This window comes from Lethenteron reissneri, chromosome 16 (assembly GCF_015708825.2).
Source record: "Lethenteron reissneri isolate LAM-NWPU_2019-01 chromosome 16, ASM1570882v1, whole genome shotgun sequence".
NCBI classification, from domain to species: Eukaryota; Metazoa; Chordata; class Hyperoartia; order Petromyzontiformes; family Petromyzontidae; genus Lethenteron; species Lethenteron reissneri.
Genome location: NC_083794.1, coordinates 11503797 through 11521394, shown reverse-complemented (window position 1 = coordinate 11521394; position 17598 = coordinate 11503797). Strand labels below are relative to the sequence as shown.

General features: G+C 50.1%; 1 protein-coding gene across 5 annotated transcripts in view; it reads right to left on the bottom strand.

Moving 5' to 3' along the window:
• The window catches only part of LOC133342991 (microtubule-associated tumor suppressor 1 homolog), a 79462-nt gene that overhangs the window by 41409 nt on the left and 20455 nt on the right, over positions 1–17598 (bottom strand). For 2 of the 5 annotated variants that reach the window (XM_061552407.1, XM_061552410.1), the window contains 4 exons: positions 7908–11513; positions 6462–6738; positions 2325–2771; positions 480–545 (listed from right to left, as the gene is read on the bottom strand). In XM_061552407.1, the coding sequence (XP_061408391.1) occupies positions 480–545; positions 2325–2771; positions 6462–6738; positions 7908–10772 (3655 nt within the window). In that variant the 5' untranslated portion in view covers positions 10773–11513. Of the gene's footprint in view, positions 1–479; positions 546–2324; positions 2772–6461; positions 6739–7907; positions 11514–17598 lie in introns of those variants that run through there. The other 3 variants (XM_061552408.1, XM_061552411.1, XM_061552409.1) reach the window with 2 other exon arrangements.

Below are 17598 nucleotides of genomic sequence, written 5' to 3'. Positions count from 1 at the left end.
TTTACCAGTAAATAGGACCTCGTGGGAATATGCTTAATGCATCTCTGTGCCGTAAGAGCAGTGATATCAGTAAATAATATATTATTTTTATTTCGTGATATCAGTGACTTCAGCACCGGCAGCAACAGTGCACTGATTTAAGCACCGCACAACGCGGTTGATCTGGATTCGATTCCCAGCCATCGATAACATCGGCGGTGATATCTGAACCAGCCCTGGGTCATCCATAGCTCGACACAGCCTTGTGTGAGTGCCCGGTGCAATGTGTAACGATCAGCGCTGGGAAGACAAACTCAATGAGGCGTGGTGCTGGCCATGCTGCAACTTTCTTCTACCACGCCGACCTTAATAGGCGTTCGCTAACAGCACTTACCCCAACAGTCTGTGGAGGCTCTACGGTGGGGGGGAATCGATATGCACGTGAGAGGAAGCGAGTAAGGGGTAGGTGTTGGGACAGCGAGGGGTTAGTAGAATCTCACCGACAAACTGCGGCAAGGTTATGCGTGCCCGGATGTCCCAGACTCGCCTGGCAGGTTGGACAGACGCTTCGCAAGCACATGCAGAGAATAGACAGCACAGGCGTTAGCGGTGCACAGCAACACAGCAGGCAAGGGGAGGGGGGGGGGGGTTCGCAGGTGTTAGTGCGTTGCAAATGAGCGCCGGGAAAAGATAACAGCGCCGTTCGTAAAACACACGCTCAAGTTTTTTCGCGTGTTTTTTTCGATCGAAAAAATTGTCCGATGACTGCGACCGAATCGTCCGAAACAAACACTCTTCTCATCGGATATTGGGAGCCGAGTAGAGTGCAGCCTGCTCATGGCCGGTGACCATCAGCTTTTGCCAGAGCCGCGGGGGATTGGAGCGGTGCTGCGTTGTTACCCCCTCGTACGCGTGCCGAGTGTTCTCCGGGTACAGTACTCCGATGTCCTACCACGCGACGCCAAACGCTCATTAATAGTGAATTTTAAAAATTACGTATCAAATGCGGCCAAGTGGCTCAGCGGTGGAGTGAGCGGCTCGCAATCTGAAGGGTTGCGAGTTCAACTCCTGGTTTGGGTTTCACTCGGCTCATCATCCCTCCGGGGTCGACAAAACGGGTCACCACTTTGTGAGGAAGTCAACAGTGGTTGTCCAATGGATAGACTCGCAAGAGGAGTGAGGCGTGTAACATTTCCATCACCACTGGCTCAAAGGTATGAAGCAGATAATGAACACTGCTTCAATGCTCATTTGAGCAAATACATTACTTTGGCTTGAAAATCAATAGAACCTGGCCAAACATCCCAATGCAGGACCCTCTTGAAAGAGTATTGAGACTCGGGTGAGATTTACAAGGGAAATTCATTGCTACGATTATTATAACATTTGGTTTGAAGGTCAGTCGGTAAAAACGCAAACTTAAACCTCGTGTTTATTACAAGCTTTGAATGGAACATTGCTGCTTTACATCTTCCTACGTACAACTGACAATCAAATTGAGAGGGGGGGGGGCGGGAAATTGTAGAGCGACTTTGAGCAATAGTGTTGCAATGTAGAGCACGTGCTTTCATACAACAGTGAGTGAATCACGTGCTCGGTTTGTTTGCTTTTCATGGCATCCAAAGTCCAACAAGTCAAACTGCAAAGCGGTTACTAACTCAGGAATCTTTAACCACAACTAAAGAAGAATGTCAATACATCTGTCTACACCCTGTGGCTTCAAAACAAGGCCCCTTTGGATTTTATTTGGACATTCAAGTCTCAGGAAATTGCTTGGCCAGGGAAAACTTTCTGCAGAAAAGCAGCTATGCAAGAGGGGAAAAAGGGCAGGTTAGCGTGCTTCTCAAAATTGGCTCCAAATGCTGAGGGGATCACGGAGGGATTTAAGACACATTTCAATGAGGCAAGCTAAAAATACAAAAGAACACAATGCCCTTAAACATGCAGCCAGGAGGTTGCCTGGCATTGCAGTTAATTTATCATCGCATATTTCTCACAAATTCTTTTTTAAAAAACATCAATAAATTAAGCTAAACTAACCATCATCAGACACGCAAGGGTTAATCTTTATACAAACCAAAGACAAGGAATAAAACTGGTTCAACAAATGCATTTGTTCAAAACACAACACAAACCACAGACGTTAGTCCCGTGAAAAACTAGCAAGGGGCTGTCAAGAGGCTCGCATTCGCCGACACACTCCAACCATCTAGAGAGGAGAAAAAAAACCATCCCGAGAGCCTAAGAGCACCACCGTGAACACCTCCGCAGGCAGCAGCAGCGGCGGCGGTGGCTCATCGCGAGCACACGACGCGCGGCGGCGGCGGCGACGGGGCCGAACGTACCGTTGGAGACCCTGCTGGCCGAGCTCTGGTTGCTGCCGACGGACGAGCTGCTGGCGCTGCGAGGACGAGCGGCGGCGGCGGCGGCGGAAGTCGCGGGCGGAGGTCGCGACCCCGCGGCCGACGAGCGGAGCGGCCGCGAGGGGCCGGACTGCTGTGGGCCGGGCGCCCGAGCCGGAGCCGTCGCGGACGACGGCCGGGAAGTGCCCCACGGCGGCGGCGCCGCGGCGGTCGGCAGGCACCGAGCGGACGTCGATTTTGCCGGCGCCGGGAGCGAGGAGCCGGCTCTCGCCCGAGGAGGTCTGCCGGCGCTCGCGGCCGTGCCGGGCTGTGCCGGGGTCCTGCTTGGTCCTGCCGAGGCACACGCCGATGGTGTGGGGGGGGGGGGGGCTTTGCGCCGATTGACATCGCCAGGAGCCGCGTTGCAAGTGGCGTCGCCGCAGAAACGCGCTTGGCGGTGGCGGTGGAAGCGGTAGAGGAATAAATAAATGAATGAGCAGACTTAAGTAGGCAGAGTGTGGGCAAACAGTTGGAAGGGCTCTGTAAACAAACGCTCAACCAGGGATTGCATTGCTCTTCTGGCCCGGCTGCTGTTACAAACAAGGGGGAGAAACAGCTGCGATGATTACCCCAACTGTCCCGTGCAGTGTGCGTTGTTGACACGGTGGCAGCCGAAGAATTGGTCGCTTTGGCACAAACCAACGCACATTGCTTGGATCAATTCCAGCCGAGCTCCGGACGTTTTCGTATTTTGCAACCAAAGTAGCCGAGCGGGGCGAACCGATACGGACGTCAACGCAGCAGTCAATGAAAACCAGCCTCACCTAACAGTGCACCGGCAAAATCGGCCAATCAGTAGAGCGACGATGCCATGGGTTTTACAGTAAAGTGGGGATGTAAGTGGCCTACTTCCGGGACAAATGACCAATCAATCAAATACTTTGCTTGTGACCAAGCTAGAGCCTTCATATTCAAACATAAAGAAATATCCCAATTACGTTGCAATGTTCAATATATGGCATTTTCTATTATAAAACACAAAGTCAGGGCGAGGTGTATTTGTTAACAGACAAAAATTAATCAGTGTAATGCGCTTAAGACTTCTTACACAAACCTCACCGATGGCAAGCGGCGATCAATTCGATATCTCTATGAATGCTGGCGCAGATCGGAGGAGAATTAACGAACGTGGTGATTCCGCAGATTGCCCCCTTTACATTGTTTTTCGGCAAAACCCATGGCTGGCCGCACAAGAAATACTTCACAATGTTTTCTGAACGGCTGTAGAGACTCCCCCCCCCCCCATCAACACCCCCACCTGTGCGAACCGGAAAGGGTGGCGCACGTGGGGGGTCGAGATGCAGAAAAAAAATTACATCGCGCCTCGGCTTTGCTGGCCAAACTCCTCCGGCCCTCGCCCTAGCGTCAGCGTGCTGCGGTGATGTTCTTAGCAAAGTGGAGCTAGGGGCCCACGACCGCCCGGGGGCCTAAAAAAAGCCCCTGGAAATCCACGAACGCCACAAATAGCTCCGTCCGTTCGCTTGTGGGTCGGTCGGTGTCGGTGGGGTCTCGTCGTCCAAGAGCAAGTCTGCCGATGCCGCTGCATTCCGCGTAAAGCGACCGACATGGGTGGCGTTACTTTTTTTACCATCGTTAAAAATATAAAGGCAATGGGAGAGCCGTTCTTGAAATGAAGAAAAAAAAAAGCAGGATTCCTAAACGCGTGAATGTATTATAGGCTTACGCGAATCAAAACGCTCGGTAACGCGTAAGCCGCACGTAACGGCGCCGGGCGCGAGTGAAACCGAAGTGATCGTCGCAACAGCCACCGGCACGGCGCGGAGACAGTGCGCACTGACTGCAAGGCATCTGCTTATCGGATTTTTTTGACGAACATCGCCACTGACAGGCCAATGCCATCACGGAGTCCTTCGGCAATCTCCGCCGCGCTCATGCAGTTTAACTCCTCCCGCCCCGAGCATGGTGAAACCGTAATGGCTGAACAGCAACCTGACCCTCTAACTCTACGTTGTTGTTTTCTTTTAACTGATCCGTTACACGCGTGACATTTCCGTCAACGCACAATATTAAACAACGGCGTTGCCATACGGCGTAGTAGTTCGCACGCTGGACTTGCAATCCGGAGTAACTGGATTCCACTCGTAGATATTGCTTTTATATAACCCTACTATTGTGAAGTAAAGTGTGGGTAACTCACTATGGGGACCTCATTTGCCAGTAAAAATATGATAATTGGTTCTTTACCCTTCTATCTGGCAACAAAACTGACACCTTTTTGCAAGGAGTCATGTTTGCATAGACCGCAATACCTGCAGTCATAATACAAACAAAAGAACATAACTCTGATAATGTGCACTGTCCTTTGAGACTAGGCTCGAAGGAAAGCTGTCTCGGGTGTGGACCAATCAACTTCAAGGACAGTGCACATTATCAGAGTTATGTTCTTTTGTTTGTATTATGACTGCAGGTATTGCGGTCTATGCAAACATGACTCCTTGCAAAAAGGTGTCAGTTTTGTTGCCAGATAGAAGGGTAAAGAACCAATTATCATGTGGGTAACTCATCTATTAAAAAATACTGTACTGCACCCAAACAGCATGAAACAGGAGGCTCTGTCATCCTGTTGTGGCATGATCACTCTTGTGTCCAGGATGACACATGCACAGGGAGATGATGAAAACTCATTTCTTTAGAATTGCTTTTGGTGTTAAGTTTGTTGTCCTTCCCCCACACCCCCGATTCGCACGGTTGGCTACGTACGGCGCGAAAAAAGTTCAACATGCGTACAATTTAGACCAACGATCCCCAATTTAATATTTCCTAAAGAGTCCCCAAGCACATGGAGAAAAACGTCGGACATCGTGCCGAACAATGCGCGGTACAACCCCCCAGACACGTCAACGAGAGTGGTGCCAGAACCTATTTTAAATTCGTTCGGGCCAAGGAATTTCTGTCCTCTGGATTTTACAACTACTTAATTTACAGCCACAACGTTAGGCGTCAGCTGCTTTCCAATTCATTCTGCCGGTGGCTGTGTGTGTCACGACCACAGAGTCCTGGGGCTGTGCGTGACCACATCTGTTCCTGCTTCACACCGACGCTAATCAGTTTTTGTATCTCGTTATGTGCCACAAACAGTTGTTCTCAGGAACATATTGTAACAGTCTTGCTTTTTTTCTCTCACATTAATACACATGCACCACTACCTTGTGACTGCTAATCACGCTTAATGATTATTTTCAATTTTTCAAAAATTTACCTCACCTACTCTACTCTGCACAGCAATACAAAGATCGGATTTGTAAACAGTGCACTTATAAAGAGAGTGGTGTGCGTCAAGAGTAAATAGGTCATCCTCTTGTCAAAGCGTCGATGACTTTATGTTCACAGCAATGCTTTCCATACCGTCATCATTCTGAACTTCATCAAACGATAATCTCTTTAACAATTGCGTCATAACACGTGCAACGCATTCATGGAAATTAACAAAAATACCAGTGAGAATTAAAACTCAAGCCGTGCTCAAAACTCCTTGAAACACGCATTTAATTCACTAACCAGGCCTCATCCACAAGAACGCTATATCTACACCATCGTCACTTTGAACTTTGCAACATTTACTTTCACACATCATGACACCATTTAACACGTTCGAGGAACCGTCCCAGAATTTCAGCAATATCCGACACATCAAGCGGTGCTCGTGAACTTCTTAAATACCCATGATAAAGGAGGGAGGGGGGGGGGGCGTTTTTTGGGCCAGACCGCTTACATATAAATTTGTTGGTAAAGCCTACGTGTTAAACTTCTCAAACGTCAAATATCGATTTAAAGCTTTCGTGACTGCAGGGATTCATCTTCTTGGTTCTTTCGGTAAAGTCACGTAGAATGGAAATAATAAAATAATTAATATAAAACATAATAAAATAATTCTCAGAGACTCCGTCTCCTCGACAGACCTGTTCTCCACCTGAGGACAGCTGCTTGCGTTGTGGCCGAAACGTCGTGAGAATTATTTTATTATGTTTTATTTTTATTACTTTATTATTATATTTCTACGTGACTTTACCGAAAAAACCAAGAAGATGATTCTCAAACGTCCTTCAAACGCCCTCTCACCTGCTTCCGCGGGCCTCGCGCTCCCCACCGCCGCGCCTCCGAGGTTAGAGGTCATCGGGATCTCATTCTGCTTCGGCCTGGCTCCGGGCGGAGAGAGCCCGGCCCTCGCCTGAGCCTGCGTCCGCGAGGCCTGGCGCGCCGACCCGGGCACGGCACGCGGCCCCGGCTCCGGGCGGTGCGCGAGCGGAGGCCGTGCCTGAGGTGCTGTCGCGGCCGACGAGCTGGAGGCTAAACTTTTTTTGCTGTTCTCAGCTGACCTGCTGGTTTCACTCGCGCTCTGAAGATAATGGGGATGCGGCAGAGAGAGGGGTGGGGGAAAGAGGAAAAAAAGCAGCATTAATATTTAATTGTAGAAATCCTCACTGAATTACAGTAGATACTGTACGTGTTTTGAAACTGCTGGAACCCATCACGGTACTTGAATGCGTCCTCGGTGGGATGTGCTTTATTGTTTCGCTGCTAGGGGTTGCCACCTACGAGGTAGAAAAAAATAACCAGCAGATGTTACGGGAAGAATAATATCTCACGAGTCGGAAGAGGGGGGGAGCTGCATGTAAATGCATTGTCACGAGTGAAAGTGTACGTATATTATCACGGTAAATGACTAAAAACTGGATCTTCTATTGCCCAGGAAAGACCCAGACTTCCCAGGACAGTTACCTTAAAAGGTGATGATCCTGGGAAAACCAGGACAGGTGGTAATGCTATTCAACTGAGGTTATTGGGCCATTTTAATATTCTTATCATTTAAATGTAATCTATTGCATGTACTGTACAGAATACACAAAATAGATGAATTTTTTAAATATAAATACATAGGGTACATACATAAATGTATCCAAACACATGCATACATTAATGCATGCACACATCTATAATACATTTAATGTGTCTATTAATAAGTCGTAGCAAGTACTTGGGTGATTATGGTCATAAGGAGCCAAATAAGGACTCATTCTGACCAGAAGAAACCAAGAAACCATGGTATTACTGATAAGATATATAGACTTGTGACCTTCCTTTTACCTCGGCCAAAATAGAAGATATATGGAAAAAACATAACCCTACCATAAAAATGCATGCCATCTGCTTCACAGTGGATGTTAACAAATCCGTAACATCGTCCCTAGAGTTAGAAGGCCACCACGTGCCCGCGTCGTGGCCCAAATTTGCCAAATTAGAAAAAGTACCCACAATTGGAATCTGCACAGCAATCATTAGCCCATACTTGAAACATAACTTGGCAGGACCCTGAAATTCAGCGAGGCTTTCCTGGGCAGACAAGCATATTGGAACACTCCTATTGTGTTTTTGTACTTTTTGTTGTTGTAACGTTCCAATCCGCCCCTTACTGGACAGGTCGTTAACATCTGGCCACCGTGGCGCCCCTCAATACGTTACCGACCTCGACGCGTTCCATACGCGGCCAACGCGTCCCGAGCGTACCTCCATTGAGTTGAAGCTCGCCTCCGACGTCTGCTCGGCCATGCTGCTGTCGGCCTTCACCGAGATGCTCGCCGACAGCCTGACCCCCGACGACGCCCTCCGCAGCCCGGGGATGCGGGAGACGAAGCTGAGCGTGCGCACCGCCCTCGCGTGCGAGCCGCCGGCCGACGGCGCAGGAAACGGCCGCCCGGCGCCTCCTCGCTGGGCGACCGGAGGCATCGCGTCCGCCGGCCTCGGCGGCTTGCCGTTGGCGGTGGTCACCTTCGGTGGGCCGCGCGGCACAGGGGAGTTGAGCGAAGCCGGGGAGCTCGGAGGGCAGTCGGCGAACGACAGGGAGCGCGTCACCTTCGGCTCCACAACCGACGCCGATCGTTTGAGCGGACGGGCCGAATGCGCTGCCTGGCCGTCCACCTTCGATTTGGCGTTCTTGGGACTTGGTCTCGCGATCAGTCGAGCCATCGATCTCCTCGGCGTTTTTTTTATAGGCGAGCCGGTTTTACTGTCCACCTTGTTGGTGTTCAAACCTGCTTCGATCGCGTTGGGCCGCTCCGTTTGAATTTCCCCGTTCTCCGATTCCACTTCGAGTGCAACTTCTGTCAAAAACACCGGCTCGGACGCGGTCATATCTTCCATTGGAGCTTCCATGCGCAAGGAAGGAAACATATTTCTATCAAATGACATTATATCCAAAAACCCTTGCCGTGTTAGAATACCACCGTACACTTCTAAGCTACCACTTGTGTTTAAGTCGCTAGTGACATCAAACGACTGATCCTCAATGCGAGTCTCACTCTCCACGCGATGCTCACATCGCACAAGCGCCGGGGGACTTCCTACCTCCGGCAGAACGTTTCCAGCTCGAGGCATTTTCAGTCTGAGCTTTGGAAATGCCAGCGACGCCGCCTCGCCTTCGGCGAGACGCGGCAGACCTACTGCCCCCTCCGTCTCGCCTGCAAGCGCCCCCGAGGTGGACGTCCCGGCCGTCCGCTGGACGTCGGGCTCGGCGTCCCTGCTGGATTTCATCGTCGGCTCCGCCGCTGAATGGTCAAACTCTGACGAGCTGCTGATCTCACTCACGGAGGTCTCCACGCAGTCCGTGGAGCTGCCGCACAGGTAGTCTCGAGCGAGAAAAACATCCGACGAATCGTAAGTGTCCAGTGTAGTGTTCTCAGCCGACATGCTTTCCTTGTCGTTATCAATGTTATCGCCAGTGCCCTGATCTGCGGGATTTCTATTTTCTGCAGCGCCCAAAACTTCACGATCTAAGCCTGGCAGTGAGTCCACGTTGGCATCGATTTCAGGCGTTGCTTTGGTATCACTTGCAGCGGTGAACGCCGGGCTGGTATTTTTGGTCTCGTTAAGGCGTTCCATCGATTCGTGCTCTAATGTGGCCCAGTCCGGCACAAATGCTGCCTCGGACTTTTGTTCGTACAAACTGTCCACGGCATGGTTCGCCCTCCGTTCCTCTCCCACTGCAACTTGCACAACCTCTTCGCTCGCGACAACGCCTACAAGTTTACCTAAAGAATTGCCAGTGGTCGTCTCGGTTAAAACTTTACGAGTGATCATCTTAGTTTTGTGATCCAGAAACGAAGACGCATTTAACAAAACGCCTTCGGGCTCCAACACCAGCAAGTCCTCGGCACGTGATGGTTTTGCTTCTGAACAATCGTCTTTACTTTTGCACAGAATGCCCGACTCGTATTTTTCTGGATCGGATGAACTCCCCAGAACATCTTCATCAACAACAACTCCACCGTGAGAGTGATTAATTGATGAGAAGCCTTCGTCGCATTCATCCGAAGAAATTTGCCAGTGTCCGTGACGCTGCCCCACCAGACGTCCCGTGCCTGATCCTCCTACAGATTGCACCAAATATTCTTGGTGGAAAACGCTGGGGACTCTCATCTGCCTTGAACTACTCTGGCTTACACTGTGTGCCTCGGTCGTATCCATGCAGTCGGATGAAACGGGGTCACTGTCAGAAACGAGGTGGCTTTGTTTGCATCGACTCCCCATCTCCACAAAGGCAGACGTCTCTTGGGAGTCGTTTAAAATGTCGGTCGACCAAGTGGCATCATCTGCAGCCATCGTGATGTTTGGTCCAGTTGTCGAAACATCCAAAGAGTGCCCCAGCTCCAGCCTCGCACGCTTCCTCTGTTCGTCGTTATCAACGGGCAGCTCATCAAAGTCTACGTTCCACTGGTTGTCAAGGTCAGAGCTTTCTCCTTTGCACGACAGAGCCTGACTTGGACACTGGTCGTCATCAACGCTGGCAGTGACGTACGTCGAGAATTCCTCGTCCACGTGGCATCCCCTGCTGTCGGAATTACAGCCAGGCTGAGCGCCTCCCAGCTCCTCTTCCACCCGACCACCCTGACCTCCAAACACAAAACTCGACTCATCAGCCTGCTGGCCGCTCACCTTCGCGTTCGCGCACTCGTACGCTCCACCATTGTTCACGTCCATGGCTGTACCTCCTTCAACCTGGTTCGTAAAACGCGCGGGCGGTCCGTCCGCACGGGCCTCCCGTTCCGCTCCGGTGCACGCTTCCACGCGTCCCCCTCCTCCGCGGACGGCGACGCTGTTCGCGTTCAGATCGCCGAGCGCCGATGTTGCCTTGCGAGCGAAGTCCGTCGAAATCCACACGTTGCCTCCGGGGGCCGCCTCGTCATGGTCCTTGGTGCCGCGCTGCGGGTTCGAGTTGCGCGACGCGTCCAGGCGTCGTTGCGCGAGCACGGCGTCGGACAGATAGCGTCTGCCGCCGCCCGAGTTAAGTCCCTCCGCTTGGCTCTTTACATCCCCTCGCTCGTTCAAGCTGCCCTTTTGTCCATTTCCCAAAGCACTTTCTCCAACCTGCATCATAATTACTGGATGTGTCTTTAGCCTACAAACAACTGGGGCTGACGTAGACCGTAACAGTGAAAGGACAAATGGGGAACAGTGGTTGTTCTTTCGGCCGCATTCTCGGAGAGTTATAAAGGACAGTTACCGACGGCAGTTTTAGTTACTGAGTGACAGCTACTTAAGTTACTGAGGGATTGCACTTGCAGACTAAGCGTCTACGGCATGTTTACTACACTTGTGAATTTTAAGAGAGCAAATTAAACTACAATTTACCCACACTTATGTAAAACAATCCATTTATTTGGATAAAGCCACCGCGATGCAGTAACGTCTACGTAATGTATCCATTAATTTTTAGGGTGCTTCATTTAGAAAAGTACTTACTTTGCAACGGTCATGCAAGCAATCGCGTGGCTTCTCAGCTTAACAGAACCTTAACCAGCGCGAGTCCGTGGAATTGAATCGGTAACTTTGATCCGCACGCGTTGCCTGTAAAACGCAGAAGGCTCTCAGACTTCAGACCCAAGGCGAGGTGAAAGAGCAGCCCGCGAGTGTCTGCGTCAACATGGCTTATTGGCGCCGTCCTAAAGCCTGCCGCGAAAGACAAGGCGTGCGTTTCCCGACGGCTTCGCCTTCTTCCTTTTCAATCAATCTGGACGCACGCCTGAATGCGTGCGCCGGGACGCACGCGGAGATGGCCGCCAGCGATCGCCCTCTTTTGAATTTTTCGGGTGAAGAATTCAGTTCCGATTCTTGAACCTGAAAAAGGAGCAAAATGTTCAGACGAGACATTAAGTAAAGCGGCACCACACGTCAGGTCGGGCATTTCGCATTGTATCATTTTCCAGAGGTAAAACACGTTAAAATCCATTAAGAACAAATTATCCTTTGGGGATTAGTCAGTGCATTACACGTACTGCATAATTTATAAAATGCACAGTTCAATAACGTACAGTATTCAGATACCTCCACTTATTCACGAGAATATTGGGTACACCGGGCTTATATTTAAATAAATGATATGTTTCAACTACTGGTCAATAACGGAATTATTTTATGTCATTCTCTAATAGCCTCATTTATTACAACTTATTTAATTTGTTATGAACGGTGTGCCCCGACTTGTTGCCACGAGAGTTTCATATTACCAGCCGGGCTCACTTATTACAGTCTATTGTTTTGCTTTCCTGCGACTTAAACCAAACTAAAAACGAATTATTCTTATTTTTACTGGGTAACGCCCACTCAGCTATACAGCTCTTTTTTGGAAGCGACCTGGCCACAAATGATAGCTCAACCAAGTGGCTTATCGTGCCGAAATGTATAACAGCCAAATTATCTAAACGCACGTTGATTCTAAATGTGGAGGGGGAAACCGGAGGACCCAGAGTCGGAGTCGAACCCACGAACCTCCTGTATACCAGGCGAGGTAGTTAACATCTCCTAGCCACCGTGATGATGATGATGATGAGAGAGCGAGAGACATGCAACCTCCAAATATACATGCGTCGGGGTCGGGATCGAACCCACGAACCTCCTGTATACCAGGCGAGGTAGTTAACATCTCCTAGCCACCACCGTGGTGCCCTTTCGCCAAGAGGTTTTGCATACGTACGGCGTGCACAACAACGCTCCGAGCGAGCACGACCGCCTTTAGTAAGCGACAAGGAGAACTGGCACGCGCGTAAACGAGACACGCCGGCAAAGTCAAAGGTCGCGCTGCCAGCCGAGCCTGACATGCACAACGGTCGGCCCTGCAAACAATCCGGCCGGTGCGTGAGAAGGGAACGGACCATCCACCCTTACCGCACCTCGCCCCTCGGTGATCACACAATCAGTGCTCCTCCACACTGAGTCGTGGCGGCTCCTGATAAGGAGACTTATCTCTGCCCCACTAATCTCATAATTGCCATAAACTAATGACAGGGGGTCTGACAGAGACACTGACACACATTGTATAAAGAATCCTCTGGCAACAGTGGACACAGGCCAGATTGTAAACTAAAAACTCTAAACTATTTTTATTTTACCAGGTTAGAAGCGAGCTGTCCACAAATGATAGCTCAACGAAGTGGCTTATCGTGTGGAAATTTACAGAAGCCATTTGGAAACTCATGCTCCTAAATGCGGAGGGGAAAACTGAAGGGCCCGGAGAAAAATCCACGCGACCACAGGGAGAACACGCAAACTCTAAACACGCAGGCGTCAGCGTTTGGGATCTGACTCACGGCCTCCTGTATACCAGGCGAGGAAAATAACATCTCGCAGATAACATTTCACCACTGAGATGTAAAACGAGGGCGGTGTCTCAACAGGCCCGGAGTTCTGCTTATACCTGCACTGTATCTCATTTGCACGTCATGCTCCATGGCAACGCATAATGCTTTTGCGTGTGGCATTTGCTTTTTGCGTTGATTGGGGTCACATGTTTTACAGAAAGTGTTCTCGCCAATAACATCCGGTAATCCACGAGCATTTGTTGAAAGCGCCCGACTGCTGACGCGACCCTGAAGATCGAAACCAGTCCAGAATGTGCTTGCTTAAACGAACACTGCGTGATAATATTGGTCTGGAATGCCAATAAGCTGATGATTGTTTTTGTTTAAAGTACAGTACTGTATATTGGAAACATAGACCAGAGGGTCTGCTTATATTTGCGAAGTACAACGAATCTCTGCACTTCTGATATGTTCATCCAACGCTAATTCCATTTCTGAATACTGTGGGTGAAATTTATGGTCGTAAATCCATAACCCGCAAAATCAGTAACCATTTCCAGATTCGATTACCGCTCCAAAAGGCAGGAAACGGTAACCGTTTCCAGTAAGTATTTTAGTAATGAATGTACCAGTTTAAGAAACGTAACTCCCTGTTGTTAACTGCCGTGCCGGGAGATGGAATCGCACTGGCGAACACTGGATTGCAAGTCCAGCACGCTGACCGTTACCACCACGACATCTCCCTTCGTTTCTCGGTTACAAAGGGTAAAAATGGTACGTTTAACTTACAAATTGTAGGTTTTTCTTCGCAACCAATCCAACGATCCACATACATTTTTTTGGGTTGGGCCATGTGGTAGTTTTACTCAAATAATCGTGTCATTAACCCTCCACCACCCGACAAGATTGTCACGTTTACAGAGACGTTATTATATGCACGATACGTGGCCGATGGGTCGATTACGTTCTGACCAATTAAGCTCAGTGGTGGCTAAAGACTTTTCATTACTGAATTCAACATCAACGCACGACGTTTTTTATCAAACCGCTTTGAGTGAAACGTCATATCATGACGTTATGTGCATTGCCAGAGAAGTCTTTACATGCGGCAAACCGGTCTGGGAGATTTCTTACCGTTCTTGTCATGTGGCTCCTGGTAATTCCAATAAAACATTTTAACAACCCTTGAAAAAAACGCTTGTTTAAAGTAGCACCATTACCTGAGAGTCAGGAATGCGTCGGGCCTTTCCCCAGACGTCGTTAACTCAAAGAACGCAGCAACGCGTTACACGCTGCTTAACTTAAACAGAGCAGCTGCGCTGAAGCCAACGGAACATCGCAGAGCATTTCGTAACATTGTTTTGCCATCGTGTTCCGGTAAAGCGATAGCATCTCAGAGCCACGTATCTTTCCATCTTTATCACCACGGACCCACGTGAACCGTAGTGGTCTCGGCACGACCGTGCCTTGGCCTCGCCCGTTCAGCGGAACTGCGCAATGAATACTTCACATTTGTCTTGCTCGGAGGCAGCGGAGGTAGCAGTGGTGCTAAATCGTAGATAGTCGTACAGTGCTGCAGTAAAAGTAGAAAGGTGAAAATATAAAGTTACAGCCCTAGAATATCCTACTCACGTCACTGCTGGCGGATGGGCCTCCACGAGAGGGAAGCTTTAGAGAGCCCCATAAAAAAGTGAGAAAAGCATACATTATTCACAAAAACCTAACTCTCATTTCCTATAATGCAGCAAAAGATTAGATCATGAAAACTCATCAGAAATGGGTGGTGATAAAAATGTAAAAAAATGAGAATGCTACCAAGATGATGCGATGCATCCTAATGCCGAGAGTTCGGATGCTTCCACCGCGAGCTTTGAAATAAGGATACTGATATACGTACAGTCTATGTTCACAACAGACCATTTCACACAGAGTATTGTGCTCTTATTGACGCATACATTCACTTGTTTCTCAAGTACAGTGAATTAACGCCCCGTGTTTCAAAGGCAGCTCGCTCCTGACGTTTGTGGTAATTTTCTACAGACGTTCACATATCCCAACCTTTCAGATGCCCGCCTGTACACCAGACCCTCCGGTCTCCCGGCGAGTTCCGACTATGCGACGATTGCACAGAGCTACGACAACACACCGTGATGTAACCGACCGGTGAAACTTATGGCCGGCGCCCGGCAGTGACCCTTTCACGCCGCATAAACGCGGACGATAGCACGCGCTGCCGCTTTTACCGCCCGGCAGATTTGACGCGCGTCCAGTTGACGCAGGCGCTGCAAAAGGTCCTCGCCGCGCGCGGCATGGCAACGCAGGTGGACATGACCTTCGCGCCGACCTTGCCGTTCGGCCCGTCAGTTGGCCCCTAAGTGCGTCCGCCGTGCGATGTTACCCGCTGCGCTCAACCAAGACGGCGGTAAATACAGCACGGAATATAAACAAAAGAACACATCGTACCGTGGTACAGTGCAATCATTTTTCCAGTCAGTTTTTTTGCGTCGATGCGCCGCTGAATGCCGCCCTCCCGTTCCGTATCGGTTCTGGGGAGCTGTTGGACCGTACTTTGCCGCGCCGGTCGGTGCGGGTTCGGTGGAGTGGAGGGCACAGGGCTCGTTTGAATGTCACTCACGTAAGCCGTGGCGAGCTCGCCAGGTTCACATCGGGCACGTGTGCTCACTATAACCACTGCGGTCACCATTCTGTGTTATCATGACTGTGCATGCGTGTATGCAAAATACAAAGTGTACTGCCCAACAACCCCAAGCGATGTTAATATCCTTAAATTGAGCAACCGGCTGGCAGTGCCGCCACCAGTCTTGCACCGCGATGGCCCAGTAAACGTGCCAACGTTGGGTCAACGTTGGGCCAACGTTGGCACGTGGTTGGAACCGCGAGGCCAACATTGGTTCAACGACGTTCCGCTTTTACTGGCAATGCGCCTTGCATCCTTGAAACGTGCTTTTAAAAAAATGCACTAATTTTAATTTAAATGGTCACAGCTGAATTACAATACAGGCTTGCCATTATTCGAACGTACGAGAAAAAACAACGAAAACATTCTTGCGACAACATGCTCTCCGTACGTACACATGTACTGTATTCCGCAGCGCTCCATCAGTCGTTGGGCAAAGCTTCCTTTCAAACACGCACGGGCGGCTCTTTGCTTTGGCATCTCTGAAATTACGTCCGCGCGCCGCATACCTCCGTGGTAAAAAACAACAGCCCCAAGTCGTGCACAGTTGTGCCGCTCACCGGGCTCCACCCCCACGCCCTCGTCAAGACGATGTGGCTCATAACACAGTGTGCGTTCGCTCCTCTCCACCCCCCCACGCGCTCCACCAGCCATCTGCCCAACAGGCTCCCAAGTGGCCACAGTGGTGAGAGGCTGGGATTTTTTTCAGTTTTTCTCCATCACTGTATTTTTCAGAGATGCTGCCGTGATGCAACGCGTTTTCGAGCACGCTGCGGAGGCTCGCGATCCAAAGGTCGCCGTTGCGATTCGACCCACGCCCGTTTGCGTTTTACATTCGGTCTCCCCAAGTCCGACCCCGGTAACCGTGGAACGTTAGGGGTCAACGTTTGGCACCGACGGCTCCTACCACGTGCCGACAACGTTGCACGTTTACTGGGCCTGCCTCCGTCCACCCAGCAGCCGGAGTAGACGGCAGTTAGATGAGTGGACGGTCAGCTTGTAGCGGGCGGAGTAAAGTGTGGGGTCACTGCCCCCTGTTCCAAGACTCGTGGTCAACGTGAAAGAGTAGGCCAAATACGACCTAGAGGGAGCTCTCGTGAACTCCCCTTCTTGCGGAGGCCCTTCCGCCAGCGGTGGCGTGAGCCGAGAAATTTAAGGGGCTGCGCCTTTTTATTCTGACGCTATTTCATTGCACAAGTCCGTGCTTTACGGCACGAGTGGGCAAGCCCGTTCTTCGGAGCCGGGTGACGTGACACGCATGACGCTCACGCGACCGCTGTCGCACGTTCTCTACTCGCTCGCCGGAACCTTCACCATACCAGCCACCGGTGTATGCAACATAGTAGGAGGCTAAATTTCGATTTAAAGCTTTCGTGACTGCAGGGATTCATCTTTTTGGTTCTTTTGGTAAAGTCATGTAGAAGGAAAATAATAAAATAATAATTCAACATAATAAAATAATTCTCACGACGTTTCGCCCACAACGCAAGCAGCCGTCTTCAGGTGGACAGACCTGTTCTCCACCTGAAGACGGCTGCTTGCGTTGTGGCCGAAATGTCGCGAGAATTATTTTATTATGTTTTATTTTTATTATTTTATTATTTTCCATTCTACGTGACTTTACCAACAGAACCAAGAAGATAGTAGGAGGCCTCACTGATATTCAATGGCTCCCCCGCACACCAACACACACCCTCCTCCTCATGGCATGCACCTATCCATTGGATCACGGCATTTCTGATACGGGGCTGCAGGAAAATCGTGTAACGTGCCGGACTATGACAGGACATACCGCATTCCGAACGGGAGCGTGGGTTCACATCGCGGCACGTAAACCACTGCGACACCACTGGACACCACCCTATGTCAGTTTCATGGAACACATACAAGGGGACGTACGCCAAAAGTGAAAACCAAAAGCTGAAAA